The sequence below is a fragment of the Gadus morhua genome, chromosome 2, assembly GCF_902167405.1.
Source record: "Gadus morhua chromosome 2, gadMor3.0, whole genome shotgun sequence".
Lineage (NCBI taxonomy): Eukaryota > Metazoa > Chordata > Actinopteri > Gadiformes > Gadidae > Gadus > Gadus morhua.
Window position 1 is genome coordinate 23,934,317 of NC_044049.1, and position 22,883 is coordinate 23,957,199.

General features: G+C 44.0%; 5 protein-coding genes across 5 annotated transcripts; 2 read left to right on the forward strand and 3 right to left on the reverse strand.

Moving 5' to 3' along the window:
• Positions 1 to 343: 343 nt before the first annotated feature.
• LOC115557189 (uncharacterized) lies at positions 344 to 6,950 on the reverse strand. The gene is made up of 3 exons (XM_030374801.1): positions 6,416 to 6,950; positions 646 to 6,189; positions 344 to 359 (listed from the first exon to the last, which is right to left on the reverse strand). The coding sequence occupies exons 2-3, from the start codon at positions 5,409 to 5,411 to the stop codon at positions 344 to 346; spliced, it is 4,782 nt and encodes a 1,593-aa protein (XP_030230661.1). The 5' UTR covers positions 5,412 to 6,189; positions 6,416 to 6,950.
• A 2,294-nt stretch (positions 6,951 to 9,244) lies between these two features.
• On the reverse strand, positions 9,245 to 9,560 carry LOC115560183 (histone H4-like; the record flags this gene model as incomplete). Its single annotated transcript, XM_030379500.1, has 1 exon — positions 9,245 to 9,560. A coding segment is annotated over one exon (306 nt), but the record flags the coding sequence as incomplete, so codon positions are not given.
• A 1,035-nt stretch (positions 9,561 to 10,595) lies between these two features.
• Positions 10,596 to 11,099, forward strand: LOC115560087 (histone H2A). The gene has a single exon (XM_030379390.1). It carries the CDS (start codon positions 10,621 to 10,623, stop codon positions 11,002 to 11,004), a length of 384 nt encoding a protein of 127 aa, XP_030235250.1. The 5' UTR covers positions 10,596 to 10,620; the 3' UTR covers positions 11,005 to 11,099.
• A 5,141-nt stretch (positions 11,100 to 16,240) lies between these two features.
• On the forward strand, positions 16,241 to 19,651 carry LOC115557196 (myosin-7-like). Its single transcript, XM_030374807.1, is given in 9 exon segments — positions 16,241 to 16,258; positions 16,378 to 16,465; positions 16,871 to 16,988; positions 17,295 to 17,418; positions 17,708 to 17,844; positions 18,175 to 18,430; positions 18,696 to 18,938; positions 19,323 to 19,499; positions 19,646 to 19,651. Coding segments are annotated over 9 exon segments (1,167 nt in total).
• A 119-nt stretch (positions 19,652 to 19,770) lies between these two features.
• LOC115557200 (growth arrest-specific protein 7-like) lies at positions 19,771 to 21,962 on the reverse strand. Its single transcript, XM_030374822.1, has 5 exons — positions 21,858 to 21,962; positions 21,516 to 21,590; positions 20,524 to 20,602; positions 20,037 to 20,130; positions 19,771 to 19,799 (listed from the first exon to the last, which is right to left on the reverse strand). The coding sequence occupies exons 1-5, from the start codon at positions 21,938 to 21,940 to the stop codon at positions 19,771 to 19,773; spliced, it is 360 nt and encodes a 119-aa protein (XP_030230682.1). The 5' UTR covers positions 21,941 to 21,962.
• Between the last annotated feature and the right edge of the window lie 921 nt (positions 21,963 to 22,883).

Consider the following 22,883-nt stretch of genomic DNA (forward strand, 5'->3'; position numbering starts at 1 on the left):
CTCCGAGCATAGTTTGTATCATCTGATTGGTTAGACAACCTAACCATGTACCCGATGGGCAACAGGTGGTCTCGATGAAGAGTTTTTACCACACCTGTACCATGCTCTGGTTTGACCTTGTAAACAGGCAGATTAGGCAACTTCTCCACAACAACATATGGTGTTGATTTCCATCGATCTTGGAGTTTATGCTTGCCTTTTAGACCCAAATTCTGAATGAGAATTCTGTCACCTTTCTCCAAAGGTGAATCTCTCACACGCTGGTCATAGCGAGCTTTGTTTTTCAGATGACTCTTTGTAGCAGCGTCAGATGCCAGTTGGTAGGCTTTTTGTAACTCTTTCCTCATCCTGGCGACGTACTGTTGGTAAGAGGTTTCACTTTCACCATTTGGCGAGATCCCAAAACAGATGTCAATGGGTAACCTTGCCTCCCTTCCAAACATGAGATGATAAGGGGAGTATCCTGTGGAATCATTCTTGGTGCAATTGTATGCATGTACCAGGTGGGTGATATGTTGACTCCAACTTTGTTTCTTTACAGTGTCCAGGGTACCAAGCATTGCTAAAAGTGTTCTATTGAACCTTTCTGGTTGTGCGTCCCCTTGTGGGTGATAGGGGGATGTTCTTGACTTCCGAACCCCAAACATGGACAAGAGTTCTTTGATCAGGCGACTTTCAAAATCTCGTCCTTGATCCGAGTGTATCCGTGCAGGTAGGCCGTAGTGCACAAAATACTTCTCCCACAATACTCTTGCAACGGTGATAGCCTTTTGATCTTTTGTAGCAAATGCTTGTGCGTAACGTGTATAATGGTCTGTCACTACTAACACATTAGCAACACCTCTAGAGTCAGGCTCTATCTGCAAAAAGTCAATGCAGACTAAATCTAGAGGGCCATTACTTGTTATTTGATTCAAGGGCGAGGCATGCTGAGGGAGTGTCTTCCTGGAGATACATCTACCACAGGTTCGAATGTACTGCTCAACCTCAGCTGTCATTCGCGGCCAATAAAATCTGTCTTTGATCAGTTCGGTAGTGCGTTCCATTCCCATGTGTCCGCACTCATCATGTAGAGACCTTAACACCATTGGGCGGTATCTGGCTGGTAAGACAAGTTGTTTGATCTGTTTTCCGCATGTTTTTTCTTTTACTCTGTAGAGTAATCCATCCTTTAATTCCAACTTTCGGCTTTCGCGTAAGAGCAACACAGTCTCAGGTGAATCATTTTTTGAGCGTGTCAGCCCTTTATTCTTTTCCAGTGCCTTCTTTAATGGCCCAATTGTTGGGTCCATGTCTTGTGATGCCTGGATATCTTTCGGACTTAGCTGATCCAGCACGTTCATGCTAAGGTTCACTGGGAACACATAAGCTTCTGGTACAGCTGCAGCAGGAGCTCCCAACTGGTCCACCAATCTGTCGGGCACATCAGCCTCTCCACTGATGCAGGCTCGCTTGCAGAGGGCTTTGATGCCAGCAGGTGGGACACTAGTCCACTCTTTAGCCTCCTCTGGAGAGTATTGTCGAGACAACAAGTCAGCATCGATATTTTGCCTCCCAGGTCGGTATTGGATGGTGAACTCGTAGGTGGCAAGGGCAGCAAGCCAACGATGTCCGACTGCACTGAGTTTGGCAGAGGTCAACACATATGTTAATGGGTTGTTGTCAGTTCTTACAGTAAACTTAGCTCCATACAAGTAATCGTGAAACTTGTCCACGACAGCCCATTTTAATGCCAGAAATTCCAATTGATGGACTGGATAGTTGTGCTCTGAGTCTTTAAGCTTCCGACTGGCGAAAGCTACTGGTCGGAGGCCCTCAGGATATTCCTGGTTCAGGACAGCGCCTAGGCCATTCATACTGGCGTCCACATGTAAGATGTACGTCTTAGTGGGGTCAGCGAATGCTAACACTGGGGCATTGATCAAACAGTCACGGATACGCTCAAAAGCGGCCTGGCAGGCCTGAGTCCACCGTTCTCCGAAAAGCTCTGATGGCTTGAAATAGACTTTGCTTGGGTCGACACTCTTTTTGAAATTGGGGTCTTTCCAAGTGGGGGCATAACCCTTGGTGAGCTCAGAAAGAGGACGGACAATGGCAGAGTAATTTGCAATGAACCTTCGATAGTAACTGCAAAATCCGAGGAAGGACTTCAGAGGTTTCAGGTGAGTGGGCTCTTTCCAATGCTTGACTACTTCCACTTTGTCTGGATCAGTAGCTATTCCATTAGCAGAAACGATGTGACCCACATACCTAACCTCAGGCTGGCAGAATTGACATTTGTCAATAGAAACCTTCAATCCGACCTCCTCTAGTCGATCCAGTACCTTGAAAAGACGTTGCTCATGCTCTTCAAGTGTCTTGCCGAAAATGATGATATCATCCAAGTACACGAGAGCTTCCAGAAGATGCATATCACCAACAGCTTTTTCCATTAAGCGCTGAAACGTTGCCGGCGCTCCTGTGATTCCTTGTGGCATGCGCTCAAATTGATAGAAACCAAGAGGGCAAATGAACGCTGTCTTCTCTTTGTCCTCCGGAGCCATCTCTATCTGGTAATAGCCACTGCGCAGATCTAAGACTGAGAACCATTGGCTGCCGGAGAGAGAATCCAAGGCGTCGTCAATGCGTGGCATTGTGTACTGGTCTGGTGTGGTGCGGTTGTTGAGTGTTCTGTAGTCAATACAGATTCTTATACTCCCATTCTTTTTGCGCACTACAACGATCGGTGAGGCGTATGGGCTACGGGACTCTGTGATAATTCCAGCTGCCAGCAGTTGTTGTATGTGCCGCCGCACATCGTCTATGTCTGCAGGGGCTAGTCTCCTTGACCTTTCCCTGAAGGGTCTGGGGTCATGCAGGCGTATGTGGTGTTCAACACCCTTTGCACGACCAACCTCCCACTCATGGAGTGAGAAAACATTCCGCCTCTCAGCTAACTTCTGCTGAAGCTGACTCTTCCACTCTTTGGGAATGGGAGAGTCTCCGAAATTAAAGAGACTTGGGTCTATGGTTTCAGCTGTGAGGTCGGAAGGCCTGACTGGGGTAGCTGTGTCCACAGCATACATCTCAGCAACAACGGTCCCAACTGGGATTGAAGTTGTCTTTTTGGACTCATTTTGAATGAGGACAGTGAAACTGTTGTTGTCTATGTTGGCGTCTGAGAGCACACCAGGCTGTACCAGCAAACTGTTGGGGAGCAACTGGTCAGTGGGTGCATCGATCAGTACAAGATCCTTGGACGGGGCACTCTGTCTTTCCACTTTGCACGTTGCATAGTACTTTGCACCTGGAGCAATGGAGAGTGAACCGGGTCCTTCCCACTTTATCTGTCCCAAAACTTCATTTTTTGTTGACTGCTCTTGTGCTTTAACAGGGGCATAAACAGACTGTATTCTCATTGAGTACACAGTGTTCTCGTCACCTTTTGTCTTCGCCAGTTCCCATAGGCGGCGGAACAGAGATGTGTTGGTTCCAACCAGCACAGGGGTTTGTTGTTGGTTTCTTGGCTCAGGACAAATCAAGGCGAGCACTTCTACTCGTCCCGTCACACCAGTGATCTCTTCTGAAAACTCCATCTCAACAACAACATATCCTTTGTAAGGATACTCAGTGTCAGCAAGGCCCCAGAGTCCAAGGCCAGAGAGGGGTTTTATCGGGACATCAAGTAAGTGTTTGTTATACCAGCTTTCAAAGATGATAGTCACATTGGACCCACTGTCGATGAGAGCATCGCAGACTACATCATTTACTTTGATGGTGTGAATAAATGATGGACCTACAAGACCTTCAGGTAAGTCAGTGTTGTTCTCTGGGACTTCAACCTTATTGGTTCTAGCTACAAAGTGTTCTTCAGCTGCAGGCTGCGGGTTCTCTTTGTGGGAAAGAGGGGAAACACGCGCCAAGCGTATGAGCTTTCTAATGACTTTCTGAAGATTCTCAGGGGCAGTACATCTGGTGGCTATGTGGCCATTTTCCCCACACCGATAACAGAAAAACTCATCATTGTCTTGTCGGGGAGAGGAGACTCTGGAATGAGCGGGCTTGTAACCCGTAGCTGCTTTGTATCGGTGTGGCTGGGGTGTTTGTTCTGATGTGTAATTCACTGCCATTACACTCATTTTACTTTCTAGTGCTTTCACTTGTTTCTTTAGTGATTGCAGTTCACTCTGTGACTCATTTCTCTGTTTTTGTTTCTCTGTAAGACCGTTAAAGGACTCATCAGATGGTGGCTGAGGTTGTGGGTTGCTTCTCTGCTCTAACTGCGCTCTCAATTCTTGAATCCGAGCTTGCAGTTCACTCCTAGAGACTGATTCAGGTTCTTTCTCCTTTTCAGCTTGGACGGTGCGTACACGCTGAGGACGCAGGTGTGACACTTGGCTTTGTCTGGCTGACTGGCGACCTTCCTCTTCCATCACTTCTCTTAACAGGTTCAAGAATGTAGGGGGATTACTACTCCGCTCCCTAATTTTCAACTGTAACAACATGAGTTCAGAGGTGGACCCTCTAAGAAGCTGCTCTAAACGAGTGCTGTTGGCAGCGCTAACAGGTAAGCCACCTCCTTGTACTACTTTGACAAGAGATCTCTCTACTCTTCGTAGGAACTCAGACAGACGCTCACCAGGCTGTTGGTGGAGGGCTCTGAACGACAGATATAGTTCTTCTGAGGACTCTACTGTACCAAAAATGCTCTCTATAGCCTCTATGTACTCACGTGGGCTAGCATCAGGTTGAGTCATGCGCACAGCTTGAATGATCTCAAAGGCGGGCCCTTTGAGACTTTCCAGTATCCGACGTCGTTTCTCTTTGTCCGAGCACTCAACTTCCTCTACTAAGAGTGTTGCTTGCTCCAACCAGTTGTCTAAGGTCTCTTCTCCAGTGGGAGTGGGACTGATCCCGGAGAATGTCCGCAGACGTCTGTATGGGTGACTGTCAGGTTGTTTGTTTGTTCTGCTCATAACATCACCGACTGCACGGATGATGTCTTCAGGGTTGCTTTTACTTTCTTTGGTGGGGGAACATAGACCTTGGATGTCCTCCAAGGTTCTCCCTTCACTCTGCAAAAAGGTAAGTAGCTTCTCTTCAAAGTTATCAAGCTGAGGCTCTGTGTAGCAGACAGTTTTCCAACTACTTCCTCCACTTATAGGCATTATCTCAGGTGGGATTTTAGAGGGGTCGATCTCTTCACGACACTCACATAACACCATCAGCGATTGCTGTTGATGGTGAAACATTTTTCCCTTAACTCTAACTCTTCCCCAAGCTTTGATGGTCCCTGCTGTTTCTTCAATGTCTTCTCTTGAAACACCTTCAGGCACTCCATGTAACAGGAAGGCATGCTTTAAATCTATTGATTCTCCTTTGCACCAGTTAATTAGCTCACGTTGTGATGGACTGTTTGCTAGGACTGCCATTGTTGTACTTTACTTTAATTACTTCTAGTTACTGTTAGCACATTACTTTAAATAAATGCTCTTAAAGTTGTGGGGTCATGTTACTTTTGCTTGTCTAATTCATTTTAGTTTAATATTATCCCAGCGGGGCCTCCATTTATGTAACCCTTGTCCCATGTAGTTAAATAATAAATCTAGAGTGGTTAATACAATAAGACTGGGCCTGGGCTCGTTGTAGGAAACTACAACTTTGATTCATATGTTACTGTTGGATAATTTTAATAAATGACCACCACAACTGTATTTTAAATGTAAAAGTATTCAATCACATATTTATTCACAAAATGAAATACTAGTCGAATGTATTTTAGGAAAAGAAAACAAATAAACAAATAAAATAAATAAAATCAGATGCACGGGATTCTCCAATTTACAACAATGCAAACTCAATGTACCACACACAATCAAATTAACAACACACTTTAAATTAGGTTAACCCGTTGCAGGCCTGTTAGTTGAAGCTTGTGTGCGGTGGGGCCTAAAAACTGTACTGGCCGCTTCACTCAGCTTGAGCTCAAAATAAAAGCACGTGCAATGTGTAAATCAGTACTCACGAATCCAGGGTGTAATTAGTAGGGGCAGAAAGGGATTGGGGGATGATATTCTCACGAAGATAATGGCAATGGCGGTGGCAATCCAAACACACACGTGGGCAATGGCGGTGGCGAAGTCACAAGGAAGAAAACACAGAAAACAGCAGGGCCATCTGCTGGAAACCCCTCTCTCCAACGTCCAGCTCCTTTAAGCATATTATCCAATGAGCCATAATATCAAACACTATTTCATATCGAACTAGCATTAGCTTTGCGTTAACTTAAGTCACAATACAAAACTACGATATGCGGGCACATTAACACAGAATGCTACCGCTAACTAGCACGTCGCTAACCGCGTTACACATCCAGTACTCTTACTTACTATAACAGTTAGATATAGCACAATGGAGGCATACACATCGTATTCACCTTTTTGCAGGTCACAAAGAAGTTTAAATCAGGACCACGAGTAGTCGACCTCACGATAAAACTTAACTGCTTCCCACACTACGATGCCTCCTCTTAGCTCTCAGTCCGGTCAGGTTTCTTTCTCTACATGTGCTCACTACTCCCCACGCTAACCTGCTGCACTAGTCCCGCCCTTTACACGTTGAGACTTTATTCGGATTGGCTTGTGAAGTTTTAATACAACCAAAGACAAAACAAATTAAATGATTTACGTGTGACAGGTAAAAGGTTAAATTAAACATAAACACGGCTTCTTCCTCTTTTATATCCTGAATTCACAAATATTTTAGCCTTGATAAACTTAAAGACCTTTATATTAATTTATCTTTTAACTGTAAATAGTTTTATTAAACGTATTATATTTATGCTTTTAATCCGCACACATTTTAACCCATTTTATTATTATGAACTCTATTTATTTATGAACATTAAACACAGCATTTTATTATACTGTTAATTATTTTTTATGCTCTGTAACTTGTGGTTTTTGTACAGGGCTACATCTTATTTGGGAGATCCCCAAGATTGCCTGCATGTGGACTTGCTGTTTGATTTGACCTCTCCGGAGGCTGGGACTGCTGACCACAAAGAATACATGAGGAAATTGAAAGCACAGATGCAGGAGGCATACGACATATCAACAGATGAGGCAAAGAAGAGTGGTGACAGAAACAAGCAGAACCATGACAACAACAAAGTGAGGAGTTCCGTGTTGCACGAGGGCGACAGAGTCCTCATTAGGAATATGACACCCAGAGGAGGAACTATCGGCGCAATCACTGGGAGGACAGTATCAACAAAGTCATCCGTCAAGTGGGAAAAAACATGCCGATATATGAATTCATACCCGAGCAAGGGAAAGGAAGAGGAAGTCTAATTCTGCACCGCACTCTTCTGTTGCTATGCGATAGTTTGCCCCTGGAGATCCAGTTACAACCTGCTAAACAGAAGAGGAAAGTCACACCTCAGACCAGTAAAGCCAAGGAAGTAATACATCAAGAGGATAATGAGAGTGATGACGAAGACTATGGATATTACTACATGCCCATGGGTGAGCCACTGTCTGTGATGCAACCTGTGAACACGGAAAGAGAGTATGTCAATGATGCTGAACATCAGCAGCAAAATATACCCCAGCAGCAAGATGCTCAGGACATAGGAGATATGCTGGGGGAAGAGGAGATATTGGATCAAGAGGAAATGCATGTTCAAGAGGAGCCTGTCGTGGAAGAAAGAATGTCAGCACCACCGTCACCTGTTCCAAGTGACAACAGCAAAGCGGCGCAGCACTATCAACGACCAGTGAGAGAGAGGCGACCTCCGAGAGTCTTCACATATGACCAGCTGGGCCACCCTGTATGACACAGTGCAGGACCTCCAGGCAACATCATGTACTGGTACCATCCAGTGCCCCTGCCGTATGGAGCCATGCAACCGACGGGTGGATGGATGACTACAGAGCAGCCCTTCGACTACCAGCCTGCTATCCCCAGGTACTGATTGAAGAGAACCTCCAAATTCCCCCTCTTCTCATATCCTTTGCCTAAATGTCCCACACACCCACATACATTATACATACAGTACACTCCTGGACTTTGCGAGAAGCCGAGTGCAACATCACTAACAAATATACACTAAACTCCTGGACTTGGTGATAAGTCGAGTGCTACACCACATACTCACACTCTTGGACTTTACGTCAAGCCAAGTGCAATACACAACATGCATACATTCCTTTACGTTTGTTGGAACTTGAAATAAGCCAAATGCGTTCATACACATACATTCCATACACTCGTGGTTGTTGAAACAACGGAGTGCCTTTTCATACGTTCGTGGACGTTTGATTAAGCTGTTGGCTTCTGAAGAAGGTTGAGTTATTTTGATATCTTCTTTATAGTTAAAATACAAAAGCTTGTAAAAGAAAAAAAAATGGTGATGTTATTCATTCTCTGATGTCAAGGACGACATCTATTTTGAAGGGGAGTGTGTAGTAGGCTGAATATATTTTGATTTTTATATTAATATTGATTGATGCGAAAAAAACGGTTTACAAGCTATTATTTTGATTCAAAGGTATTTATTTAATATGTTTATTTTGGTCATAAGCCATTCTCAGTATTTCCCTATTTTGTGTATCAGTGTGACTTCGTTTTCTAACAGATTACAGGATTCTATGGTCTAAAACAGTACATGATTAATCTATCATCCGCTGATCAGTATTTTGGTGAGCTGGCGACCAATTGCTCTGGTCTGCATCAGGTCTGTAGTGTGTTTGCAGTGTGTTTGGTCTTCAGATTACCTCATGTTATGAAGAAGAGACACAGCGTCGTCTGATTATTAATTCATTTAATGATCATTTCACACCCCTTTTACAGGGGTGCTACATAGGCCTACCGTTAATTTAGAATCAAAGTTTAGCCATACTACTCAACAGTGATGTTCACACGTATCAAATCTAAAGGCGATAAATACATGTTTTGTATTTATGCACTTCAGAAGAATATTGTTTACATTCACATTAATTCAAAACATCTCCTGATGTATGATGGCTATTTAAAAAGATGTACTGCCTATGTGTTATGGATTGATTTATGCGTCTAAATGAGAATTTGTTTTAAAGCAGTAGGCTATGACTATTTAGAAAAATAAGTTCTGCCTGGAGGCATTAAAAAGCCCATCCTTCGAATGTGCTACTTGACACATCGGTATATTAATAGGACCATAGTCGGAAGCTTCTCAAATTTATTTGGGTTGCTCTAAAAAGAGCCTTTGGATTTAAAGTTGTTTGAAGTCTGGTTTAACCGCCGAAGCCGTACAGGGTGCGTCCCTGCCTCTTCAGGGCATAGACAACATCCATGGCGGTGACGGTCTTCCTCTTGGCGTGCTCGGTGTAGGTGACGGCATCACGGATCACGTTCTCCAGGAACACCTTGAGGACACCGCGGGTCTCCTCGTAGATGAGGCCAGAGATACGCTTCACACCGCCACGACGAGCCAGACGGCGAATGGCGGGCATGGTGATACCCTGGATGTTATTACGCAGCACTTTACGGTGACGCTTGGCGCCTCCTTTTCCGAGCCCCTTTCCACCTTTGTTTTTTAATACATTATATTTAAATTATGCATGAGCAAACCGCTAAAATAGTACCTACCTTTTGGTATTAAATTCTGTTTTGTGATACCAAACAACTTTCCATACAATCAATAACAGTTTAAATCTTTATTACCAACAAGCAAATTGAACAAATCCGTTGGAAAATAAACCCTGCAACCTTTAAAGTTGTAATGTTGATTGATGACCGACTTCCACAATCGTTTGAGAATGAGAACAGGGGAGGAGCTGAGTCTGACAGACTCATCAGAGAACCTTGCATTCCATGATTCGATTCACTGCTACCGGAAACTTGACTGAACGAACGATCGAACGATTCTGAACGATTCTTCTTGGCGAACTGACCGACGTGAACTCAATCAAGGAAAATAACCATCCCTAGCCCTCAACTGGTGGGGCTGTTGGCTTTCATGCAAGTGGGTGGTGGATAAGTGAAGCAGAGCCCTCTCTCTGTATGGTGAAGTTGGGAAATAACAGGCTCAGAACAGGCAGTTTGGCATCATCACCTTTTGCATATTTCTGAATTTGTGATGCTGTTTCACATGCTGCGCTGGTGGTTGTTGCAAAACATAACAAATGATCATGCTTTGCATCCCTGATGCATCTTGAGTGTCCCCTATGGTGAACTGCAACAGTTGAAAATATAAATAGTAAGTTTATTGCTCTATCATTTATAATTATAATATGTTTCCGAATAAACAAAGGTTGCAAATTGGATTTGTAAAGGTCAAAGTCAAGAGCATCATGTTGGAAGTTCCTAGCATATTGAAAAGGTATACATTTTTTAAAGAATCCGATTTTGTGTATTCCTTTTTTTATCTTCTTGGTTGAGGCGTTATCGCTACTGATATAAATTATTTTAATCTGTTACTTTTAATTTAGGACCTTTCTTTCTGTCAACACTGCCACGCGTGTCACATTTTTTTGTTTTGCCGTGATTGGTCTATTGTACGGAAGTTTGAGCTGGCCAATGAGCAAAGACGTTGCTCGCTATATATACCAGTCGGACGCTGATGTGAACACTTTGGATCAATTTAAATACTTATTTAACATGTCTGGAAGAGGAAAGACCGGAGGTAAAGCAAGGGCGAAGGCCAAGACCAGGTCATCCCGTGCCGGGCTCCAGTTCCCCGTTGGCCGTGTGCACAGACTTCTTCGCAAAGGAAACTATGCCCATCGCGTCGGAGCCGGCGCTCCCGTCTACCTGGCTGCCGTGCTTGAGTATTTGACCGCTGAGATCCTGGAATTGGCCGGTAACGCCGCCCGTGACAACAAGAAGACCCGCATCATCCCCCGCCATCTGCAGCTGGCCGTGCGTAACGATGAAGAGCTCAACAAACTCCTCGGTGGAGTGACCATCGCTCAGGGCGGTGTGCTGCCTAACATCCAGGCCGTCCTTCTTCCCAAGAAGACCGAGAAGCCCGCCAAGAAGTAAACTGAAAACCCATCTACAATCTACAAAAGGCTCTTTTTAGAGCCACTCAAATCTACTAAGAGATATTCCGTCCAGAAAGTCAACTGAAATAATAATCTCAAATGATTAGAAGGAGGATGCCCCATTCAGATCATCTTAAAATTTTTACATTTACCTAACTGTTAATTGGCGTAGTTTCAGGAAAGGCGGTACATAGGCTAATACATCAAAACAAGATAAGGCAAGGCAAGGCAACTTTATTTATATAGCACTTTTCATACACAAGGCAGACTCAAAGTGCTTCACATATAAACATTGTCATACAATAAAATAATAGATAAGTAAAAGAAACATATGCAAAGAAATGGGTAAAATAGAAAAAGGCATTTTAGTATTAAAATAGAAAATAAAGGCAAAGTTAAAAAAGCTTTTTAGAAAGTGCAATGTATTTAAGATTTTAGCAGAAAGCTATAGCAAACATAAAAGTCTTCAGTCTTGTTTTAAAGGTGCTCAGAGTTGGGGCAAGTCTTAAATCCTCTGGGAGTTTATTCCAGCTATTTGTTGCATAGTAACTAAATCCTGCTTTCCCATGTTTTGTGTTTACTCTGGGGATAATTAACAGATTGGTCTCAGAGGATCTTAGTGGTCTAGAAGGCTGATGTAGTGTAAGCATATCAGTTAAATATTTTGGGCCTAAACCATGTAGGGATTTATAGGTTAGCAACATGATTTTAAAATCAATTCTCTGACCTACAGGAAGCCAATGTAACGATTTCAGAATTGGTGTAATATGATCAAATTTTTTGGTCTTTGTTAGAAGAACTCTAGCAGCAGCATTCTGAACAAGCTGAAGCTTCCTCAGAGTTTGTTTTGGGAGACCTGTGAGGAGACCATTGCAGTAATCAAGCTTACTAGTGATAAAGGCATGTACAAGTTTTTGTAAGTCTTCGGTGGACATGAGCCCTCTAAGTCTTGCTACATTTTTAAGGTGATAATATGCCGATTTTGTAACTGATTTGATGTGACTGTCAAAATGTAAATCTGAATCCATGATAACCCCTAGATTTCTGGCTTTGATTGAGGTTTTCAGGGACAGAGAGTGAAGGTGTTGGGTTACTTTAAGCCTTTCCGTTTTAGAACCAAATACAATTATCTCTGTTTTGTCCTGATTTAGTTGAAGGAAATTTCGGCACATCCATTCCTTCAATTGCTCAATGCACTGGCACAGCAGATCTATGGGCCGATAGTCATTTGGTGATAGCGATGCATAGATTTGCGTGTCATCAGCATAGCAATGATGGTCAATATTGTTATTTTGCATGATTTGCCCTAGTGGGAGCATGTAGATGAATAAAGAGGGTCCTAAGATCGAACCTTGTGGGACTCCACATGTCACGTTGGTTGATTCTGATACAAAGTCGCCAATGGAAACAAAGTAGTTCCTATTTTGTAGGTAGGACCTGAACCAATTTAAGACAGTGCCTGAAAGCCCCACCCAGTTTTCTAACCTTTCCAGAAGTAATGTATGGTCTACAGTGTCGAATGCAGCACTGAGGTCAAGTAGCATTAGTATTGAGGTTTTGCCAGAGTCTGTGTTAAGACGGATGTCGTTTACAACTTTAATAAGGGCGGTCTCAGTGCTGTGCAGGGGTCGAAATCCTGATTGGAAGGTGTCATAGCAACCAGTTGATGCCAGGAAGTGATTTAGTTGCTGGAGGACAACTTTCTCAATGATTTTACTTATGAAGGGTAGATTTGATATTGGTCTGTAGTTGTTAATAATAGAGGCATCTAGGCTCCGCTTTTTTAAAAGGGGTTTAATAACTGCAGTTTTCAAAGCTTTTGGGAACTTGCCTGACTGGAGAGAGTTGTTAACTATCTGCAATATGTCTACTGCTAGGCAGTCGAAAACATTCTTAAAGAGGTTGGTAGGTATAGTATCAAGGCAACAGGTGGATGGCTTTAGTTGTGTCACAGTTTCCACTAGATTTTGAGAGTCTATAACATTAAAGCATGCCATCCTTGCCACGTAATTTTTGCCTGAACAGGGTGGTAGTCCAACATTTTTGTTTGACGTGGAGATATTGATGGCGCGTCTGATACCTTCAATTTTATCAATATAAAAAGCTGCAAACTCATTGCATTTCTGCGTGGAATGGAGATCAGGTGGAATTTCTGTTGGGGGGTTGGTCAGTCTGTCAACAGTTGCAAATAGGGTTTTTGCATTATTAGTGTTGGTTTTAATGATATTGGAGAAAAATGTTTCTCTAGCATTTTTTAAGTCTAAATTGTAGGCACGGAGGCTCTCTTTATAGATATCATGGTGAATATGAAGTTTTGTTTTACGCCAGATGCGTTCAACCTTCCTGCATTCCTTTTTCTGTGCTGTTACAGAAGCAGCTTTTCTCCAGGGTGCCTTTTGCTTTCCAGAAATCGTTTTAACGTTATAAGGTGCAATGACATCTATGACTTTCAAAATTTTCAAATTAAAGTTTTCTACAAGATCATCAGCAGAACATGGGTTTAGAGGTGATAGCAAGGAGATGGCCTTTTTAAAAAGTACATTAGAATCTTCATTGATATACCGTTTTTTGACAGTGTTTGATTTTGTCTGTATGTCGGGAATAAAAGATATGTTAAAGAAAACACAAAAGTGGTCAGACAAGGAAGGATCAGTCACAGAGAGATCAGAAACATTGAGGCCCTTTGTGATAACCAGGTCTAGAGTGTGCCCCTTACAATGAGTAGCCTCTTTCACATGTTGAGACGGTTCAAATGTGTCCCAAATGGTAAAAAGTTTTTTTGCACACTTGTCATTCAAATCATCAGTATGAAAATTGAAGTCACCAGTTATAACTAGACAGTCAAATTCTGTGGAGATGCTAGACAATAATTCTGTGAATTCATCGAAAAAATTTGCAGAATATGTGGGTGGCCTGTAAATAATTAATAGGAGAACTCTGGGGGAGCATTTCAATACAGCACTAAGGTATTCGAACGATGGAAAATCACCAAATAACATTTGTTTCCCCTGAAATACATTTTTAAATATAGCAGCAACCCCTCCACCTCTTTTTCCAGATCTACATGCATCAAAAAAGTTATAGTCGGGAGGAGCTGTCTCTATCAGAACGGTTGCACTGTTATTTTGTTCCAGCCATGTTTCAGTTAAAAACATAAAATCCAGTTTGGAAGTGTTAATAAAATCATTAACTAAAAATGATTTGTTATTAAGAGACCTCACATTAAGTAGAGCCATCCTGATGGTGCTGTTGATAGGCTTTAAGGTTGTTTTTGGTTTTGAGGCAATAGATATGAGATTTGTGAGGTTAGCAGTGTGTCTAAGTTTCCCTTTGTTTACTCTCTTAGTGGTTACAGCATGAATGCGAAAGTTGCCCTGCTTTGACGTAGGCAACCTTGGGTTCAGCAGATTATGAGAAACTTCCTTTATACTGTGTCTACGGCTGAACCCTTTTTTGTCTCAGTAATACTCAGGACTACTATCGGGGCGGGGGTGGGGCGCCGTCCTCCTGGGTGTTAGCAGTGTTAGCAGCCTGCGGCCATGACGTGGCGATGCTATCATTGACACAGATGCAAGTTTGATGCCAGCATGTTCCAGTTTCTTAAATTCGGCTGGAAAATCGCAAAGGGAGACATCGGAGCTGGAGTTGTTGTTGTGGCTATGGGAGAGATGAGGCTGGAGGTCATCATCGATGGGGGAATGCAGAGGAGGGGGGTGGCCGTTCCTCGCCAAGCCAGCATCAGCGATGGGGGAGGGCACAGTGTTGATGGCGTCGGGCGGGCTGTTGTCTCTCTTCAAGGTCTGTGGGCTGTCTGCTATCTGTGTGTCAGATAGTGGCAGAGTAGTTGTGTGGGGGAGGCTGTAGTCTCGCTTCTTCTCAACCTGTGCTCTGATTGTGGCCTGTGCGTCAGACCATGGCAAGATTGTGGCCTGTGCGTAAAGCGAGAAGAGTAGATTGTCCCTCAACAGTTTTGAGCCTAACCTGTTTGGGTGAAGGCCATCTGCTCTGAAAAGATATTTGCGCCCCCAGAATAAGTTGAAATTGTCAATAAAGTCCCTTCCTCTTTCATTGCAGACTCTGGAAAGCCATGTATTCAGTGCAAGTAGACGACTGAATCTGTTTATTCCCCTGTCAACAGTTGGTATGGGTCCACTGATGGAAGAATTGATGTGTATTTTGTCCAGTGTATCCAATAGATCAGTGTAATCCCTCTTCAGAAGTTCTGACTGTTCTCTTTGAATATCATTAAATCCTGCATGCACAATAATCTGTGAGATTTTGGGGTTTATGGTTGATATCACTAACCATTCCATATGGGAAGATGCATGTTTTGATCTTCTTACCGGTTATATCCTTGATAGTTGAGTCTCCTATAATCAGAGTGTCTGGTTCATCTGCTTTCTCTGAGATGGGCCCTTGTTGGACGGTTGGAGACACATGCGCAGCCCGCCTCCGTGGCGACTGGTTGTTCCGTCTCTGTCCGCACTGTCCGTCCGGACGCATCTCGGGGCTCAGGGGTGCATCGGTGGCAGGCGCGTTCGTGGACTCTTGAAGTGGCAGGAACCGGTTCTTCAGTGGCAGGGTTGATTTGAGTGACGGGCTAATCCGGCTGATAACTTTAGCTTTGGGTAGCTTAGCATTTGGTGTTGAGTGAACTTGTTGATTTATTTTGGTATGTTGCTTTGGCTTAGCGCCGACTCTGTTCCAGTGAGACGCAGCTGGAACTGTCTCTCTCATGTCCAGCTTCGGGAAGGATACAGTGTAGCTTTGATCATCTTGCTGTATCTGAGTGAGCTCAGCAAACTCACCCATCGGCACTGTATCCTGTGATAGTCCTTTGCATTTTCCTACTGCTGCTAGTCTCGTTTCAATTAAAGCCAATGTCTGTTTCAGTTCGGCGCAGTCTGTGCATTTCCCAGTCTCCGTGCCTGAGATATCCGAATACAGAGGCATGTTGGCGATAGGAAAGTCCAAGGCTTTTTCTGCGGTCTGATCCGGGAGTAAAAAGTGCCAAAATGTATTGTTGAATCGAGCGATTGAGGACGACGGAAACAAACTATATACTGTTAGGTAAATAAAATAAGATAAAGTAGATCTGAACGATGAATTAAGTAGTTCTTTCCAATGCCCAGCGGAGCTTCGGGAAACATGACCTCTCTCTGTCCTCTCTCCTCATCTCCTCTCTCCTCATCTGCACAGAAAGTTAAAGATTTTAAAGTTAGATTAAGCTCACTATGAAGAAACGCAAAAGCGTCTCACTCCCTCAAGCTCTCCTGGAAAATAAACTTTACACATGAATCTGAAATAACGACTACTGGATCAGCAAAACATTTTAACCTCTGACGATGATTGTGTTGTTGTTGTTCTTCAGGAGAACCTCGGGAAGCTCATGACCAACCTGAGAACCACCCACCCTCACTTTGTGCGCTGTTTGATTCCCAATGAGAGCAAAACACCCGGTGAGCAAACGTCCAAATAGGAAAACACAGAAACCTCAATATCTGCAGTCTACCTGGAGGCATCCCTGAGCAAGATGACCCCTAACCCCTACCTGCTTGATAATGACATTCACTATATGCAATGCACCACTACAGAAACATAGGACATACTGGTAACGGGGCCAGGAGGCTAGTGAAAGGTACTGGGTCAGATCCCCAATGTCTACAGCCTAATGAGCCTTAACCCCTACGGATTCAGATACATGCCATTAATGAGAAGGTAGGGGTTAGGTTACACTAGCCCTAACCCCTACCTCCTCATTGATATCATGTATCTGAATTCACTACACATAGCTTTGAATACAATTAATTATAAAAGGACCCATCTAGTCACAGCGGTATTATTGTTTGTTTTTCGTCGTGCAGGTGTGATGGAGAACTCACTGGTCATCCACCAGTTGCGCTGTAACGGGGTGCTGGAGGGCATTCGGATCTGCAGGAAAGGGTTCCCCAGCAGGATCCTCTACGGGGACTTCAAACAGAGGTACACAACACTCTCATAGATTGCAATAGCTAGGCTCAGTCAAACAAAGCTATCTAAGATAAGACAACCTAAGCTAAACTAAGCTTAACAAAGCTATTCTAAAGCAAGATACGATGAGGTAAGACTTAAGTTAGCTAAAATACAGCGAAGCAAAATTATAATTTGATTGAATGTACTATATTTAAAATGTCATACGTTGGGGAAATGGGCAAAGAAGAAATTAACCTAGAAATATATCATGAATTGGGTAATAGAGTAAACGATAAATCAAGTGTAGTAGGGTAATGTCAAACATCTATCCCACAGGTACAGGATTCTGAATGCCAGTGCCGTTCCCGAGGGCCAGTTCATGGACAACACGAAGGCTGCTGAGAAGCTGCTCGGCTCCATCGATGTGGATCACACGCAGTACAAGTTCGGACACACTAAGGTTTGCATTTGTGTGTCCGATGGTCTCAAGGGGTTGATTGAATGGCGACCGCAGCAAGACATAAATAGCAAAACAAGTATATGTAATTAATTAATTAATTCATTCATCTTTTATGGATTTTATTTTTTTCAAATATGGAATGGTTCTATGTAATTAGTATACGTTGTTGATAATCCCATTATTATTTCAATGATGAAATCACTGCTGTTGCTGCCATTGAACTAGAATATTGGATTCTTCGAATCAATCAGTTTCCTTCTTACTAATTAATTGGTTGTTTTTTTTGCAGGTTTTTTTCAAGGCCGGTCTCCTTGGAGCTCTGGAGGAGATGCGTGACGAGCACTTAGCCCACGTGGTCACCTCCACCCAGGCCCTGTGTCGGGCCTACGTGGTCCGCCTGGAGTACCAGAAGATGGTGTCCAGAAGGTAACCTTTCAGGCTCTCCAAACCCAACTTTTTTCCGATGAAAAGTGATGTAATGGGTTACAGAGTGTAATTAACAAAGTGAAATAAAAAAATATTACATGTAGGCCTAAATATGAAAATAAATTGCACCCTATAGTTTAAACGCATACCATTACATGCATTCCCCCTTACGGGCAATTTTGGGTTACCAGGCAACGTCAAGCAAAACTTCTGGCTAGACCTCTAACATCTCCCAGAAGTGGGCCAGGGGACTAGTCAGGTCAAGACTAGTTCAAACAAGAGGTGTATTATCCACCTAACGGGGAACTCAACCTGTCTTTTCTTTGGCAGGGAGGCCATCTACACGGTGCAGTACAACATCCGCTCCTTCATGAACGTGAAACACTGGCCCTGGATGCGGCTCTACTTCAAGCTCAAGCCTCTGTTGAAGAGTGCCGAGTCGGAAAAGGAGATGGTCCAGATGAAGGAGGACTTCACCAAGCTCAAGGAAGACCTGGCCAAGTCTGAGAACAAGCGGCGGGAGATGGAGGAGAGAATGGTCTACTTTGTGCAGGAGAAGAACGACCTCGTCCTTCAAGTCCAATCAGTAAGTTAGATAACGTCAAGTGTCAATCTGACAATCAAATAATTAAAAAGAAAATCGTATTCAGGACCATCACAAACATCCACCATCAATGCTCTGATTTAGAGAACCCAAATGCTGGACTTTTCATGACGGTTTCTGTTTAACTCTGCATCAATTCGATTCCATCGCTGTGCTGCGTGTAATCTTTGTGTACATCATTATATCATCTGCATAGCGTGTTAACTTGTTCATGGCGTCCTCACGTTCACTGTGCATTCTGCCCTAGGAAGGGGCCAACCTGCTAGAGCGCTAGGAGCGCTGTGAGAACCTGATCCAGGGCAAGGTCCAGATGGAGGCCAAGCTGAAGGAGGTGTCCGAGCGGCTGGAGGACGAGGAGGAGGTGAACGCCGAGCTGACCGCTAAGAAGAGGAAGCTGGAGGACGAGAGCGCCGAGCTGAAGAAGGACATCGATGACCTGGAGCTCACTCTGGCCAAGGTGGAGAAGGAAAAGCACGCCATAGAGAACAAGGTACACTGGGGGGGAAAATATATGCATTGGACCAACCTATAATTATGCCTATTGGGAAATGACTGGTTTTTGATGACGGTTATGAAAGTTTTCTTTCAAATACTTTTATTAATGTATTTTCTCTCCTTAGGAGTGATAGCATAAGATAGTACTTTATTGATCCCAGAAGGGGAAGTTTCGGGCAGAACGGTCAGTGGATAAGGCGTTGAACCCCATGTTGAAAGGTTTTGGGTTCCTCGATCAAATTTCCCGAACTGTTCCTCAATGAAATGTATTCATATTAACCGTGGCATCGTCCCCGCTAAAAGATAAAAAGTCCGATAAAACTCTGATTAAAGTATTTACTGCAAGTCCTAGTCAACTGTTTTTGCGATCCACGATTAGATGAAGAATCTAACAGACGAGATCATGAGTCAAGACGAGAACTTGGTGAAGCTGACCAAGGAGAAGAAGGCCCTGCAGGAAGCACAGCAGCAGACCCTGGACGACCTCCAGTCAGAGGAGGACAAGACCAACACACTGACCAAGGCCAAGGCCAAGCTGGAACAGCAGGTCGACGAGGTAGGTCTGCTTCACGCTTACTGGTGGTGGACCTATAATGTTTGGTCTAAAATAAGAAATCAACAAAAAAAAAGCAGTCATACACTATAGGCCTAGCCTGGCATCGCCTGCCTAAGTACTTCGGCTCAATTTAAATTCCCCTTCAGTACTAGGTCTGGGTCTGCGGTATGTTAGTGGGTTTTCTCCGTCTACATTTTCTGCGTCCAATCAGCGAGCAGAGGGAGTGGCTGGGATCAATGACGTTAAAGTCAGCTCTCGTTGACGGACATCGTCACGGACAGTGTTTGGTTTGTTTACAGCCTGCCCGCAATGTGATTCTCGGCCAAACGTTAGCGATTGGTTATGGCAGATCCAGAGTGGCACTGGGCAGATCCAATAGTTTTAAACTTCAACAGACACCCGCCTTCAAGTGAGTTAATGTTTGTCAATTGAGTAGGTCCAGACTCTCTGTACAAATGAAATGAAGTACGAGAGTCTGGTAGGACCAGGCTACTATAGGCCTATAAAAACATGAAAGAATTGAGTTACATCGCTGACCAGCGATGTAACTGTGGTGGTCGTACTTCTTCAGGTCCTTCTTGAAGTGGTCGCTCCTGAAGGTCAGCATGGGCTTCTCCACCTCGCTGTGGAGCTGGAGGAACAGTCGTCTCACATCCCCATGCTATCAAGGCGAAGCTACCAAAGCTAGCAAAGCTATCTGTTTAGAAAAATCTGCCTCCTCTGACATCACGCATGACCAACTAGATGTTCAGAAAAAACGGCTTGTAAATGAATGGCTAAGCACACTGACACCTGTTGGTATAATATGTCACCTTTTAGCCACCGTAGGAGCTTAAAGACAATAGGAATGATGGGTCTCTTTATCGGCACTTCACAATGACACACAAGTTTGTTGTGTTTGTTCACCGATTAACAAATAGTTTGGCTTCTACAAACATGCTTTTGCTTTTTCCAGTACAAGAGTGATCTGATTAGGTGATCTGACTTCAGGTGGAGGATGAACAGGTGAGTGGCAAGTTTTTACCTTGTTGGAGAACTTCAGGTGCACCTCGGCTTCGTCGTGGAGACTCTTCTTCAGCTGGATCCAGGCTTCACCCACGGTTCTGTACGGACCATTGAATACAGAACGGGATCCATCACACTCGCTCATATTCTGCTATCGGCGTTGTGATAGAGACACAGTCTACAGCATCAAATTTGTTTCTGGAAAATCTCCAAAGTGAGACCACTGACCATTGATTGAGAGTCGGACCAATGGAGACACACTAACGTTTCAGGGGATTTCTGCCTGAAGGCTGCGATGCAACACGTGCATGAAGCAGTACTCTCTTATATTATCCAACAGCCGAGCGTGAGCGGTTCGGTTGGTTTGATATCACCTCATTGGACCTCCTATTTGTTTAGCCTGGAGACCATCCTACCAGTGACCACTTGACCTCACATCCTGTTGCATTAGGCGGATCAGTCTGGCCCTCTAGCCCCCCCACATCGATTTCAGTTGGTGGGAGGACTTGTCTGACAGACCTCCTCCTTCAGCCTAATCCGCTTAACAAAGTGCAGGCTAGTTCATACTCTTGTTTATTATTTGTTATTGAATACATTTTTATAATAACTGCACTTATGGCTCTACAAACGACGTTATCGCTCATCGCTTTGGGAGGCGCCTTTACTCTTTTTCCAGCAGCGGCCTTCGTTTTACATCATCAACTACGACTAGAGGTCCAGACTGATCCGATTAATAAACCAATAAAGAACTCATTGTATCTTATGAGAACGACAGCTCATACACGGTGGACAAGGTGGGAGTTTACAGTGGACTCCAAAAAAGAAAGTTTTCCATTTGTAAGTGTGAGAACGATCGATCGCTGTCAACAGTTATTCAAAAGCCATCCATGTGGTTCATTAGCTGGGTAATGGCTCATGCTTCTCTGTTTACTCCATCCATCACGTCGACTGATGATGGGTGAGTCCACCACTGCTCAGGATGTCCTATCCCGTGAGCGTACGACCACTCACCCTTCCTCCTGGGCAGCCAGAGGACTCAGGGAGAGTTTGGAGAGGTTCTTGGCATACTCCTCTTCGATCTTTATCCTGAGGAAAAGGAGGAGGAGGAGGAGGAGGAGGAAAGATAGAAAGAGGGAGGAGAGGTGGAGGAGGAGGAAGATGAGGAGGAGGAAACAGATGAGGAGGAGGAGGCAGAAGATGAGGAAGAGGAGGAAGACAACGAGAATAATGAGGGGATGAAGAGATGAAAGATGAGAGGCCTGTGGTTAATAAGAGCAACCAATCACTGTTAGCAAAGCGAGAGCAGGAAACACGTCTCTTTTTAAGGCCAGGGGGGTCGCCGTGCTGCCGTACCTTTCGTGGACGAACTCGGACATCTCCTTCTGCATCTGCTTGCCCTTCAGCTGCTTCTGCAGCAGGATCTCGAAGCCCGGCATGCACGCGCCACACTGGGGGTCCTTCTTGTCAGCCTGGGGGGGGGGATTAAAAGCATCTGCTTCACAATTTATAGTAAATACAACAACAATCGACCAATAGCGACACTGCAAGGTTAACACCGGTTAACACTGACCTCACGGTGTGGTTCAAACTGACCAAAAGAGAGACTGTTATGTTCAAACCTACCAATAGAGAGACTGTGAGGTTCAAACCTACCAAGAGAGAGATTGTGTGGTTCAAACCTACCAATAGAGAGACTGTGAGGCTAAAACCTACCAAGAGAGAGATTGTGTGGTTCAAACCTACCAATAGAGAGACTGTGAGGTTCAAACCTACCAAGAGAGAGATTGTGTGGTTCAAACCTACCAATAGAGAGACTGTGAGGTACAAAGCTACCAATAGAGAGACTGTGAGGTTCAAACCTACCAATAAAGAGACTGTGAGGTTCAAAGCTACCAATAGGGAGACTGTGAGGTTCAAAGCTACCAATAGAGAGACTGTGAGGTTCAAACCTACCAATAGAGAGACTGTGAGGTTCAAAGCAACCATTAGAGAGACTGTGAGGTTCAAATCTACCAATAGAGACTGTGAGGTTCAAACATACTAGAGACTGTAAGGTTCAAACCTTCCAAGAGAGATACTGTGAGGTACAAAGCTACCAATAGAGAGACTGTGAGGTTCAAACCTACCAATAAAGAGACTGTGAGGTTCAAAGCTACCAATAGGGAGACTGTGAGGTTCAAAGCTACCAATAGAGAGACTGTGAGGTTCAAACCTACCAATAGAGAGACTGTGAGGTTCAAAGCAACCATTAGAGAGACTGTGAGGTTCAAATCTACCAATAGAGACTGTGAGGTTCAAACATACTAGAGACTGTAAGGTTCAAACCTTCCAAGAGAGATACTGTGAGGTTCAAACCTACCAAGAGAGAGATTGTGAGGT